Consider the following 13,926-nt stretch of genomic DNA (forward strand, 5'->3'; position numbering starts at 1 on the left):
AGTTAGTGGCAAGACAGAACTAGAACTGCAATCTAAACTTATCTCTGTTACTCCTTGATCCTGAAGAAAACTGCATGGTGAATAATTGCCTCTTGACAATTCTGAGTGTCTTGTCAGCATTGTTTTTGTTGGTCTTTCCTATGTGGCTTTTGTTGGAAGGAGGCAGATACGTAAAAACTTGGTGTTAGTGGTTGTCATAGCAAGTTAGCAAGACTGAGGCTGTGACCAAGATACAAGTAAATGTTTTGCTTGTAGTGTCTGCGTCTCGTGTTCCCTGGTGTTGTAGAAGCCTGATGAGCATGAGGCCTGCTTATGTCGCTGTTTACGGTACTCCTTTCTGGCCTCCAAGAGTTCAAATGTCAGTGGCTTTTCTTTCTGCAATATTTTGATTTTTCATAGACCAACAACTCAAAGTATAAGACAAAAAACAGGAAATATGTAAGAGTTTCCAAGGGTTGCTTCCAGTTTACTTCAGAATTAATAATATAATAGTGTTTGTTCAAATAGTCCACTTCTACCCTGAAACCCGTGCACATATTGCCTCTCTGTCACACACACACACACACACACACACACACACCTCTTCCCTCCTATTAATAGACTATAGTGATGTAGTAACAATATGTAAATTCCCTGACTCTAAAATGTTGTGAAGAGCATTGCCTGCAGAAGAGAGCAGACCAGGTAAAGACGATCTCACCATGTTCACATGCATTTTGAAAACTCTCCTTGTGCGTTTTCTCACAAACCTAGAATTGTAGTATAATCATAATGAAGCAATTTGATCATCATATGAACCGGGAGTCCCAGGGAGCTATGAAATGCTGCTCTACTCTGAGATTATTACCTAAAAGTTCAAAGTTTTATCAGAAATCCCTGAGAAGCCGAGGGCATATGAAGTCCTTTGATTTAATAGGAAGGGATCAGATCCAGATAAAATGTGTGCAGCTCTGTGCATCTTCCACTTTCCAGAGCATGGTGAAGGTCAATACCCCTGACGTTAGGTTATTTTCTTTAAACCCAGGCTTTGTCTTTGTTGTTATTTGAGCTGATTTTTTTCGTAGACTTTGACCTAGCAAACTTATCTGGCCACAGAAAGATTTTAAGTAGAAGTCAGTTATAAAAGCCACTGAGTAAACCACATACCCCACTAAGGGATTGGTTTCTCTTAAAAAATGGAATGTCATGAAAATCAAACCAGAAATAATTTGGCCATACATGTAGAACTTTCCAAGATTCAGGTAAAACCTTACTACCAAAGGTCGTATTAAGCCAGTAGAAGAAAGGGGGTGTCCAAACGTTTTTTCGTCACCTTCCTTAATTCTTCTTTTCCTATATTGTTATTAGTTGCCCTTGAGTCTGTTCTGACCCATGGTGACCCATGTGTGCAGAGTAGAACTGCTCCATAGGGTTTTCAAGGCTGTAACCTTTCAGAAGCAGATCACTAGGCCTGTCTTCCCAGGCACCTCTGTGTGGGTATAAACCACTTTTGACTAGTAGTCAGCACTTAACCAAGGGACTCCTTTTCCAATATTAGAAGTAAAGAGTATAGTTGTTTGAGAGAGCAATGATGCCATCCACCTGCTATATCCCCTGACTCTTCAAGCAGTGAAATAGAAGCTTTATAAGCTCTATGGCTTCTCAGGTCATCAAAGCCATCTCCCTGCCCCAGTTCAGGGCCTTAGATATGGTCATGTAGATGTGCCTGCCAGTTATTCAGTGAGAAATCAATGCTAAAGGCAATTCAGATGAAACCAGCAAAAAGCAGTAGCACACTTTCTCAAAAGATTTGATAAATTCTTGAGTATCCTATACCTGTGTGCTTCTCTCAAATTAGTATTTTGGCAACATTATGGTCATGTTACTGTAAGACAGTTCACATACTTACTTTACAGATGGCCAGGGTCTTTTTTCTCCTACCCCTAGGCATGTTTCCCTTCTTGCCAAAAGTATTTAAGGTATAAGCCTAACAGGAGCACTGTTTTTACAGGATTAGTTTTCATTTTTCCTAGGCTCTTTTGTGCTCTGGCCTCCAGTGGGTAATCATGCAGTCTAAGATATGTTACTGGAAGTCAGTGACAATTGTTGCTTTTGAAGATTGGTTAGCAAGGGGAAAACTAGTTCCCTGTGCACATTCTTCCTCTGAGGCGGGTACTTATCTTGTCATAAATTGGCTGTATTACCTATCTACTTACACAAAGACTCAAATATTTGACATTCTTTTTTTTTCCCACAGCCATCTCTTCCTGTACTTTATACCCTGTCTAGCCAGGCTACACATGAAGCTGTTCATCTCCTTTGCAGGATGTTGGTCTTTGATCCAGTAAGTAGTGTTTGTTTATTATTTTTTAATGAATTAAAGATACATGTGTTCTAAGAGAAACATCATGGTTTTGATTAGATGAGTAATGTAAATAATGACTTTTCAAAAAATAAACCTCAACCCCTAGCTTCATGTGTCTCATGCTCACTCATCACTCAGACATTTGATGATTAACATGTGAGAGTCTAGCTGAAGAGAAATAAGGAACTGTACCATTCTTCTTATTTATCTGGAAATTCATAAAAGGAGTTTGACACCAAGTTAAATCAGTGGAAAAAACAAGTTTAAGATTATTTGAAAAAATCTGCTCATTATATCCCATAAGGAAATGTTCTGTCTTTGGGTTGTTGAGATGGTAGCTTTTCCAAATACCATTTCTGGACTTGTTACTCTCCTGGGATATTCTACAAATTGCACTATACGTTCAGCTCTTCATTTATTAATTTATTGATAGAATATTTATTATTCACATCTGTGCCAGTAACTATTATCAAAGGGAGACTTAAAAATGGAAGCATGTAGACAAGGAAAGAAAATTTCACATGCCGTGATACAAGGAAGTCAGAATTCAAAAGGACTGGCACACCAAATACAAAACACGACAGGTATTTAAAGGGAAAAAGAACCCGCAAAATTATTGAAGAGAGAAAGTCTACATTGGTCTGTTCACGATGAGAAGACAGCAGCTTTTCTCACACGGTTATCAAATTCACAAAGGTAGTAAGTATCTTTAGATCTCAGAATAAAGACTAACCACCAGAGGGTGATAAGATTAAAGGGCTCTGGTTCTTTTATTATAATAATATTAGAAAGGATGAGTTGTAATAAATAATCAGTTTATAAAGATTTAATGAGTTATTACCTTGAAATAGTAAAGAGATGAAACAAATCTCTAGGGCCTTTAATTTATCTCATAAAATATATTGTAAATGTCACCAAGTGACAATTGTATTTAAACCTAGAAATTATTTCTTTCTAATTTATTGACAGTTATGTCAATCTGTGTACCTGATTGAAACATGAATATGTTTCTTTTAACCTGAAAAGTACATGGTATAATTACATTAATACGTTTCACTTATTTATAAATATCCTAGGAACACTGGGTTTTTAATATATAAACAGGACAGTTTTCATGATAATATTGGACTAATCATATATTTGGAGAATATCAAACATTTCTAATTATTTTTAGTATCCCTCCTTTTATAAGGTCGAGGAATAAAGCTTTTTGTTATACAGTAGCCTTCCAGGAAACTCAACTGTGGTTGAATTATTCTGAATTTAGGCAAGGCAAATCAAAAAGTGTTGTCAGAGGAGGTAAAGTATGAATATGAGGTATGAGTATAAGGCAATCAAGGTATGAGTATGAATATAAGTCAGAAGTATCTAAAGACAGCAGATAATTACAGGCAGTATTTTTTAAAATAGTAAGTTATTGGTTGCCATCAAGTCAATTCCAACTCATGGCAACCCCATGTGTTACAGAATAGAACCACCCCATAGAGTTTTCTTGGCTGTTGTCTTAAAGGGAAGCAGATCACCAGGTCTTTTCTTCCAGAGTACCACAGGGTGGGTTCAAACTGCAAACCTTTAGCTTAGCACTCAAGGACAAACCATTAACATCACCTATGGACCTTAATACATTTTATTGCTTCTTTCATACTCTAGCACAATCAGAAAAGTTTTACTTTTAGACATAATTATTCACTTTTTTCCACTGACAAAAACACGTCAGTTGCCTTTGATACACATTTCCTACCGTTAACACACATTCTTTAACATTCTCTAAAAAAAACACTTCATGTAAAACTTGCGTATCTTTTTAAAACTGTTTATTGATGGCTAATGAAGAGCTTACATATATCAAAATTATGTGGTCCAGGTAGCCAAAGAATGTTTATTAACTCAGATTAATATTACCCATTGCCGTTGAATTGATTCTGATTAATAGCGAATCCTATAGGACAGAGTAGAACTGTCCCACAGGGTTTCCAAGGAGCAGCCGGTGGATTCGTACTGCCAACCTTTTGGTGAGCAGCCAAGCTCTTAACCACTGTACCACCAGGGCTCCCAAATTAACATTAGTAAGGTCTTAATGTTACCTGAAAATCAGGAAATAAAAATTTACGTTGATACATTAAGTCCTTATGATTTATGTATAGCATTATAAAATCTAATTTTTTTTAGAAGCGCACTGCCTAATACCATTCATCTAATTTAGTTGAACACATAATTTTGCAATTTTATAATCTTAGACAAAATATTAGTTTATCTGACCAATAAAACTCATAGGAAAGAAATTGAAAATAATTAGGCTTTTTGTGAGAAAACAAATAAAAAACATGTATAAGCTAGAATATTGCGCTAGCGTTATTTTTGCAAGGCAGTAAAATATGGAAGAAGACAGTTTTTTTTTTAATTCACAACTGTAGTCATGTACCACATAATGTGTTTGGACAACGCCCAGCCACATAAATGTCCATGGTCCCATAAGGTTATACAGGCAGTCCCTGGATTATAAACGAGTTCCATTCCTAAATCTGTCTTTAAGTCAAATTTGTATGTAAGTCGAAACAGGTGCAGTTCACATCTAACATCAGTTATTCAAATGTTTGTCTTAGCATATGGTGTACCTTCCTATGCATAAAAAACATGAAAGAAACATAGATACACTAAAACATCTAACATAATAATACAACAATAATAATAATTTGATGCACATCACAAAGTAGTGCCCATTTGTTATTACAAACTACTGTATGTACCTCAAATTTTTAATTTAATAGACTTTACTGGGATTGGTTCATAACTACGGGTCGTATGTAAGTTGGATGTTCATAACCTGTAAGTTGGATGTATACAACGATGTTTACACAACTTCCAAACCACATAACATCCTACTTAACAGAACGTATCGTGAACGTTGATTCACGACTGTATTAAATCAGACTATAAGTAATCCCCAACTTACAACATATTCGAGTTATGATGAACAGCACTTACAACCATCGTTTTTTGTTTTTTATATCCTATCGTTAGTAAATGTACTACATCCAGTGTTGCAATGCGTAGTTTGTCGATGTTATCATTCTTATGCCAGCCCCCAAAGACAAATAAAGATCAGATTTATAAAGATTTATAAAGATACTGATAATAAAAGACAGCAGTGAAACTAAAAAATGAGATATTTGACTTACATTAGAACTGACAAATGAGTCATTGGAACGTAAGTCGAGTACTACCTGTAATTCATCCAAAGAATCATCTTGCATAGGAATATCACATGGCCTCTTTTTCTTATATAGTTATATGTTTTTGTTGTTAGGTGCCATCAAGTCACTGCCAACTCTTAGTGACCCTATGTGACAGAGCAGAACTGCCCCGTAGAGTTTTTTTGGCCATTATCTTTATGGAAGCAGATCACCAAGTCTGTCCCGCAGAGCCACTAGGTGGGTTCAAACTGCCAACCTTTTGGTTACCAGTTGAGCACTTTACCGTTTGTACCACCAGGGCTCCTTATGTAATAAGAGATACTAAAACTTTTTTTTATTTGTGCTTTAGGTGAAAGTTTACAGAGCAAATTGGTTTCTCATTAAACGATACACAAATTGTTTTGTGACATTGATTACCAACCCCGCGGTGTGTCAGCACTCTCCTCTTCTTGACCTTGGGTTCCCCACCTCCATTCATCCAGTTTTCCTGTCCCTTCCTGCTTTCTCGTCTTGGTTTTTGGACTGATGTGCCCATTTAGTCTCGTATACATTGTTGAGCTATGTGTGTTATCGTTTGTTTTATAGGCCTGTCTAATCTTTGGCTGAAGGGTGAGCTTCATTACTGAGTTAGAAGGGTGTCCGGGGGCCATATTGTCAGGGTTTCTCCAGTCTCTATCAGACCAGTAAGTCTGGTCTTTTTTTGTGAGCTAGAATTTTGTTCTACATTTTTACCCCCGCTCTGTCTGGGACCCTCTATCGTGATCCCTGTCAAGGCAGACAGAGATGGTATCCAGGCACCATCTAGTTGTGCTGGACTCCGTCTGGTAGAGGCTGTGGCAGTTGTGGTCCAGTGGTCCTTTGGACTAACCTTGCCTGTTTCTTTGTTTTTGTTCATTCTCCTTTGCTCCAGATGGGCTAGAAAACCAAACCCGTTGCTGTCGAGTCAATTGCAACCATAGTGACCCTATAAGACCGAGTAGAACTGCCCCATAGGGTTTCCAAGGAGTGGCTGGTGGATTCAGACTGCCAACCTCTTGGTTAGCAACCATAGCTCTTAACCACTATGCCTTCAGGGGTCCTAAAATTTTTAATTGTTTAAGGAACCATTGATTTGTTTAGAGAAATAAAAGAAAGCTGACCGTTGCAGCCAGGAATTTGGTATACTTTTTGTTCAAAAGCTTCTCTTAAGTAAAACACTTTAGTGGAACTCATATTGGTGTACACACAAAATACAAACACAGACCAGGCTATATTAATGGTTAGGAAAACACCAAAAACTTTCCAACCCTGCATTCTCAAATTTTCAGGAAATATCAGAATCCTCGGAGCCCTGGTGGTGTAGTGATTAAGAGTTCGGTTGCTAACCAAAAGGTCGGCAGTTTGAATCCACCAGTGGCTCCTTGGAAATCCTATGGGGCAGTTCTGCTCTCTCCTATAGGGTCACTGTGAGTCGGAATCAATTTGACAGCAACAGGTTTGTTAGAATTCTCAAATAAACAAAGAAAGCTACCCGGGAACCCATTTCTAGCTGCAGGTGGCAGCTGACAGGGACCCAATCTCTGTCATCTGCCACTTGACAGAAATGGTCAGATGATAAAATTAAAACCCAGATTCCATCATTGGGTGCCACCAATGTGGACACAGTCAGGCATGCTCAGTTGGAAACAGAAGTAGATCAGCAAGAATCAGATTTACTGTGCAAAAACCAGAGCACTCAATCACAGTACGTGAGACTGACCCACGGAACTAAGGGGAAGGCAGCTGAGAGGACCAGAGGGGCCCAGGGCTGGGTGGGGAGGACTGTCAGCCTACTCATATTTTCTTGGCTTCTACGGTAGAACTTGATCCCAGGGGAACCTCCAGAAATGGCAGTCCAAGGAAGACTCAGGCTTATTTAAAAAAAGGAAAGAAAAAGTTTACTGGCCAGGAGTGTGCAAGGAAGTCAAACTCCAGAAAGGCTACGTCACCAAATACAAACCACGCAGGTATTAAAAGAAAAAAAACAAGTTTATCAAGTCTGTTTCTGGTGAATAAACAGCAGCTTTCTTTTGTGAATAAAGTTCACTACATGCCTTTTAACGTCGGCATAGCAAAAATCAGAGATAAAATGGTTTTTTAGGGGATCCAGGCTTAATGGAAAATATTTAACATTTTATTCTTTGAGGGATCAGAACCAGTCAGGATGACCCAGTTATTTTTAGCTTATTTAAGAGTACAAAGAGGTCGTGTGTGTGTGTGTGTGTGTGTGTGTGTGTGGTGTGTAATGTGAAATGCATGATGTTGTAAGGCAAGTGTCAGTTTTTGTTCTCTCTACAGTTGAGTCCCTCTTTACATCCTTTAAAAGCTACTTTCTCTCAGCCCACTGAGCTAAAAAGGGGGGCACTTTTCAAATTTTTTTAAATGAAATAATGAGTTCAAAAAATATTTATGGTTTATGAAACCTGAAACTAGTACATCAGGTATTCTGATCCAAAGTGCCAGGAAACCACAGGCATGGACTAGACTCCATGATATTCAGACTGAGCTGGGTATCAGTAAATGGCATTCAGACCACTACATGCTGTCTTGCTCACTCCACCAGCTTCTAGATATGCTTTGGCCTTATGTTTGGTATTCTAAAAGAAGAAAAGTCTCAAGGAGCTTTTTAAAATTGCCACCATAATCTCTTCTAAATGCTGGGACATATTTAGAAAATACAGGCTGTTACTTAGAATGTAAACTTACCCCTTCAAAGCACTGCATTTTTAAATGTCATGATGTTTGTCCTTTTTTCCTCTGTATACATCCATTTCAAGGTAGGAACTTTTCAGATTTTTAGTGGGAAAGCACTTCTCGGTGCTTTATGGTGGTAGATGGTAACGGGTTTGCCGTCCTAAGTCAGGTGCTCCCTCTGCTGTTATGTTATCCACCTCTAAATTCAGTTATCCCTCTCTACATAGGATGTGCTGTAAATTACATATGAGCTGTGGAAAGCAGTTACTGTGTCTTGTGAAAGATCCTGTGTGGACAGTCATGTTTATCTGTAATGTTGATGTGCTGGTCTCTAAATTTGATTTCAGTCCAAAAGAATATCCGCTAAGGATGCCTTAGCCCACCCCTACCTAGATGAAGGGCGACTACGATATCACACATGTATGTGTAAATGTTGCTTTTCCACCTCTACTGGAAGAGTTTATACCAGTGACTTTGAGCCCGTCACCAATCCCAAATTTGATGACACTTTTGAGAAGAACCTCAGTTCTGTTCGACAGGTGAAAGGTGAGTATCTCTATTGGTCTTTGGCCAGGCAGGATGACTAGTAGCATATTCCATTATTTGGTCCTGAAGGCCTGAGATCTGGATGGTGACCAAAGTTCCTGTATATATTTAATTTATAACCTTGTATGTAGCTGTTTGTCCAGGGCATATATGCGAAAACTGTAAGCGTTATAAAAATGCTGATTTAATATTACATCCAGGTGAAAGTCAGGCAGAGGAATGTATATTCTTGTTTTCAAAGATGACTTATTTAGTGAGTGTGAATCAAAATATATTTAATGTGTATTCATTCAATATGATATCACTGAATGAAATATATTGGAATTCTTTTTTATATAACATGCAAAGTTTAAAAAAGGATGAAGATTCACTAAAAGGAATCATTTCTTGGATAATGATAAGAGAAAGAAACTTCTGGCAGTTTGCCATTGTAAAATGTCCTGATGTAATCTCATATTGGGGTGGAATGGGGGTTACTGACAGCCAAAATTCTGAATGCATCTACTCTAAGATATCTTAGAAGAGATCCCCAAAGAAACCAGTCCAGAGCTGTGTACTTAAACACCACCTGAGGTTTTTAAGTGATTTTTTAAAAAAGACAGTAATCACTCATTGTGCCAATCCTGAGGAGTCACCCTCAAATTTATCAACCATTCTACCCTTCTTACTGACGGGCTTCCAATCGGTGTTATGCCACCTTTGAGGGGTTTTTTTCCCTGTGCTTGGCAACAGCTGTCATTTTGGTTTCAGGAAAGTTCACCTGAATTCTGCCTGATAGATGACTTGTGTGTTTAACGAAACCAGCAGGAAATGCTGTTTATGCTGGCTAGAGTTAGTGGAATCCACTGCTTCCAGGCCTACAGATGGACAAGGATTACATGATGTTTGTTTTCTCCACAGAAATTATTCACCAGTTCATTCTGGAACAGCAGAAAGGAAACAGAGTGCCTCTCTGCATCAACCCTCAGTCTGCTGCTTTTAAGAGCTTTATTAGGTAACTACATGAATGTGGCTCTAACACTGCTGGTAGAATTAAAAGGACGCCGTTTTGATTTTGCTGTTCAGCATATTTCCGTTTTTATTCAGAGTAGATAGCACAGATAAAAGGTCCAACAGAAAATTTCCGTTACGAGCTTTGGCTTTAGTCAAAAGCATACACCCACTCCTCACTTGTTGACATGGTTAGGTTCCAAAGACAGGTCGTTAATGCGAAAACCTGCCTTGTACAAAAATGGAGGCTTTTTTTTTTTTTTTTTGTCTCTCTTTTCATACCATCCATTTGTCTGATTTTTTTTATTTAGAAAATGTAGACATAATAACAGCTAAGATTTACTCATGTGCTCCTCACCGTGATTATTCCTCTGCGGAGAAGGAGGCTTGGAGGAGACCAAGCTGGATAAAGCCAGGCTATGTGACTGACTAGAAGGTCCACTTCACCTTCTTCCTGTGCTGAGTCAGGGCTTCACTTTTACCCTGCAAGCCCTGCATTCAGGATCCAGGAGCCTGCCCTGCCCTCTGGGCCTGGCGAGTCACCAAGGCTCAAGGCTTCCTGCAAGAGCCCTGGGAGCCTGGCTCCACACCTGGCCCCACCAAGAGGGAGGCTTCAGGCCCACTTCCGCTCACTTTGGGATGTCATTAAATTTGCAGACATTTCTTCAAACCCTCTCTGATGCCTCTTTCTTTCCTCCCCACCCCACAGCAGTTTTGAGCTGCAGGACCTCAGGCAGCATAGGAACTGGGAACCTAGAGCAGGCTTCTGCTGGCTCGGTGCTGCCTACCTGCGGGGAGGCTGTGGCCTAGGAGTAGGCCAGCCCTGCCCCCCACAGCAGCTGGATGTAGCGCCCCCACCAGCAGGAGGGAGTGAAGAGCATGGGGCAGCAGGGTCCAGCTTCCCAGAGGCCACCTCAAGGGAGGGGATGCTCTGCAGCCATTGCCGCCACCCCCACTGCTTCATTAATAATCGGATAGTTGAATTTTTACCGTTGTTTACGTGTGAAATGTCGGATAAGGAGAGAGTGGATAAGTGAGGAGTAGGTGTATTAAAAATCTAAGCATCAGTATACACTGTCTAGAGAACATGCCAGTTCACTGCGGGTGCTGAGGTAGATGTTTTTCCCAGGCGACCACTGTGCTGTCTGATGTGTACCTGGGAACCCTCCCCGCACCAGGATATAGCAGCCACCTGCCCTGGAGTTAGGTCATCTCGGGTCCTACCGCATCCCTGCCCCTATACTAATAACTGCAAGCAAGAAAATCATTTCCTTACAGGTGGACTGCTGGTGTGGCCTATTCAGAGGCAAAACAACAGGTTTATTGGTTAAAGAACTGTTAACCTACTTTGGATCCTGGTCTTTGTTCTCTCCTTTTCTTGATCTCTTTTCTCCTAATTCCTATACCAGTCAGGGTCCAGTTAGCAGAAAGAAGCCACACCAGTAATATGAACAGGGAAAATTTAATAGCAAGAATTATTCACTAGGAAAAAGTGATTAACTACTAAAAGGGATAAAAAGGATCCTGAAGTTCCTGAAGTAACAATTGCAGAGAGCAGCTACTCTCTTTATGCTGGGGAGAGTGAGCAAGGAATTAGTTAAGAACTTAGAAGTCCCCTCAACCCAACCAGGGTTGCCACAGGAACACACAGCCTGAGGGTGGTGAAGAAACTTGCCAAAGGTGTGGAACTGGTCCTTTGAAGAGGCCCTGCCGGATTGCAGAGAAACTTGCCAAAGGATCAAAAAGCACAACCTAACCAGCAAGGGAAGCTTTTTCCTAATGCTAGGCTTTGCAGTGCCCTTCCAGCGCCCTCTATTGACAAAAGGTAGCATCACACCAGGTGGCAAAGGCGAAATGTGTACAGGGGGTCTGGCTCTGGTATCACAAAATAGGGCAAAGAAAGGTGAATTTGAATCTGTGAAGCAATGAATTGATAACGGACACATTCTTCCCCTTTTCTTCTCAGCCTGTCCTTTTTCCCTCTTCTTCACCCCTTCCCCTCACTTCCCTTTTAATATCCTTGATTGAATATATTGAACCAAAGTCAAGATTTTTTGTTTAGAATTTTTAAATCAGGTGGCTTTCATTTTTGTTGTGTATTTTTCTGTATAAAAAAATTAAGTTACGTTTTTACTTCCCTGTGGTTATAAATTGTTTTACTGTTTTCCTCTCAGAGCCAGTTACTCAGGCATTGGGTGCTTTAGCACCTCTCAGATGCAAATCATTCCTTATCCTGGGCCCTGGGGAAGCAAAGCAGTTCCACACACACACCCCTCAGGAGTTATAATCTAGTTAGCAACATTAGACAGACACATGGGAGGTGGGGTAGCAACTGATAATATATTTGTTCTACTCAAAATTTGATAGAAGACTCTTAGGAGGCTTGTTCAAAATAGGTCACCAATTAAAGTCACTGTCTTTTGAGAGGCTATATTTAAATGGATAATTCTGCATCCCTTAAGGTTATTTTCCTGATTGTTTGTAGATGATATTATTTCTAATAGCTACCATTTACTCTATGTAGTAGTAGACACTGTACAAATCACTTTATATACATTATCTCATGTATTCCGTGCAATATCCTGTGAGGTAGGCAGCATTGTCCCTTTTCAAATGAGGAAATTTGAGGTTAAAGAACTTGCTCAGTGTCACACAACTAGTAAATGACAAGTGGTTTCCAAGCCCGTGTATTAGCCGCTGTACCATATTGCCTCACTGTAGATACGGATCCTGCACTAATGATTTGGAACAAGTTTCACTTTAGAGACGCTAAATGAAAATCCAGGAATCGTTATAACTTTACCGTTTTTTTAAAGGAAGAGAAGAAAACAAGCAGTAGTGAATTGCCCTTTGGCGCATTGTGGCGTTCCACCTAATTTCATCGTGTCCTTTTTCTCCTAGTTCCACTGTTGCTCAGCCGTCTGAGATGCCCCCATCTCCTCTGGTGTGGGAGTGACGGTGGAAGATAATGTACTACTGAAGATGTAATGTAGCTTTCCACTGGAGTCTGGGATTTGCAATTCTGGAGGTTAATCATGCTTGTACTGTAATTTTACTAATGAAGTTTTAAATTAACAACCACTACTTGTATGATATGAATAATATTTAGAAATGTTACTAGACTTTTAATCTTGTAAAGTGGTTGTGCTTTTAGAAACATATTTTACCCAGAGTTGCACATGTTTTATGAATTCAGTGCAGCTGTTATGGCTCACCTCAGAACAGAAGAGAATTGAACCAAATTTGGGAGTTTGGGGTTTTGTGTTTTTCTTTTTTTTTTAATGAAGTGAGGTTGTTCACACACACACACACAGGACAGTCATACGTTTTGATATTTGAGCCATTCCTGAAGATTTGGGGTATTCTAAAACTAAAGAATCTAGAGACTTTGCCTGCGACCAATCATGGAGCCACGTGAGCTGATCGTGGCTGCACCTTGGGGGTAGGGGGTAGGGGCATGCCACCTAATGATCAAGCCCTATAATTAGCTTCATTAGAGCTGTGACGGTGATGTGTGCTGTCTAAAATCAAATGTTGTGGGTAGAGAGAATGAGTTTGTGACTAGGAGAGACTAAACTTTTTTTTTTCCTTACCCAGTATAAATATATATATATATATTTAATCTATTTTTATTAGAAGTTTTTCTGCTCTTTCTTACATAAAAGAACCCCAAGGCATGCATCTTTCATGTGTGTAAATAATTCATTTCTGGGCTAATTTCAAAAAGAATCCTAACATTGCTGTATAGAGAGAGAACTAGCTTGCACATTTTAGGTCTGTGAAATTTTGTGAGACTTTTCCTGCACTGGACAGTTAAAAAAAAAAAAAAAAAAAAATTTTGAAAAAAAAAAAAGACAAAAACAAATTAAAAAAAAAATTAAAGTCACAAAAAGAAAAAAAAAGGCACATAGGGAAATATGTCAAATGTGTTTGTGTCCTTAGGCAAAGCTGTGGGAGTCTTGAAATGTCACAGTAGTAAATAACTTATTACTTTTTGACAAATTTCTTTTTTCTGTTGGAACACTGAATTCTTCTGTGCATATGTATATATGAATACAAATTGAAGGCCTCTACCTCCTGGAGTTATACAACTTGGCTTGTTTACCTCCACATGCTGATGATGGTTATTTTTTTTTTTTT

At 39.2% G+C, this 13,926-nt stretch overlaps 1 protein-coding gene across 4 annotated transcripts in view; it reads left to right on the forward strand.

Moving 5' to 3' along the window:
- NLK (nemo like kinase) overlaps positions 1-13,926 on the forward strand; it is a 197,314-nt gene that overhangs the window by 177,920 nt on the left and 5,468 nt on the right. For 2 of the 4 annotated variants that reach the window (XR_010318404.1, XR_002787404.2), the window contains exons 8-11: positions 2,237-2,323; positions 8,598-8,796; positions 9,697-9,790; positions 12,688-12,814. Coding sequence is in view for 2 of the 4 variants with exons in the window: in XM_003416833.4 (XP_003416881.1) it covers positions 2,237-2,323; positions 8,598-8,796; positions 9,697-9,790; positions 12,688-12,742 (435 nt within the window). In the remaining 2 variants the exon portion in view is untranslated. The other 2 variants (XM_003416833.4, XM_064271461.1) reach the window with 2 other exon arrangements.

This window comes from Loxodonta africana, chromosome 18, assembly GCF_030014295.1.
Source record: "Loxodonta africana isolate mLoxAfr1 chromosome 18, mLoxAfr1.hap2, whole genome shotgun sequence".
NCBI lineage: Eukaryota > Metazoa > Chordata > Mammalia > Proboscidea > Elephantidae > Loxodonta > Loxodonta africana.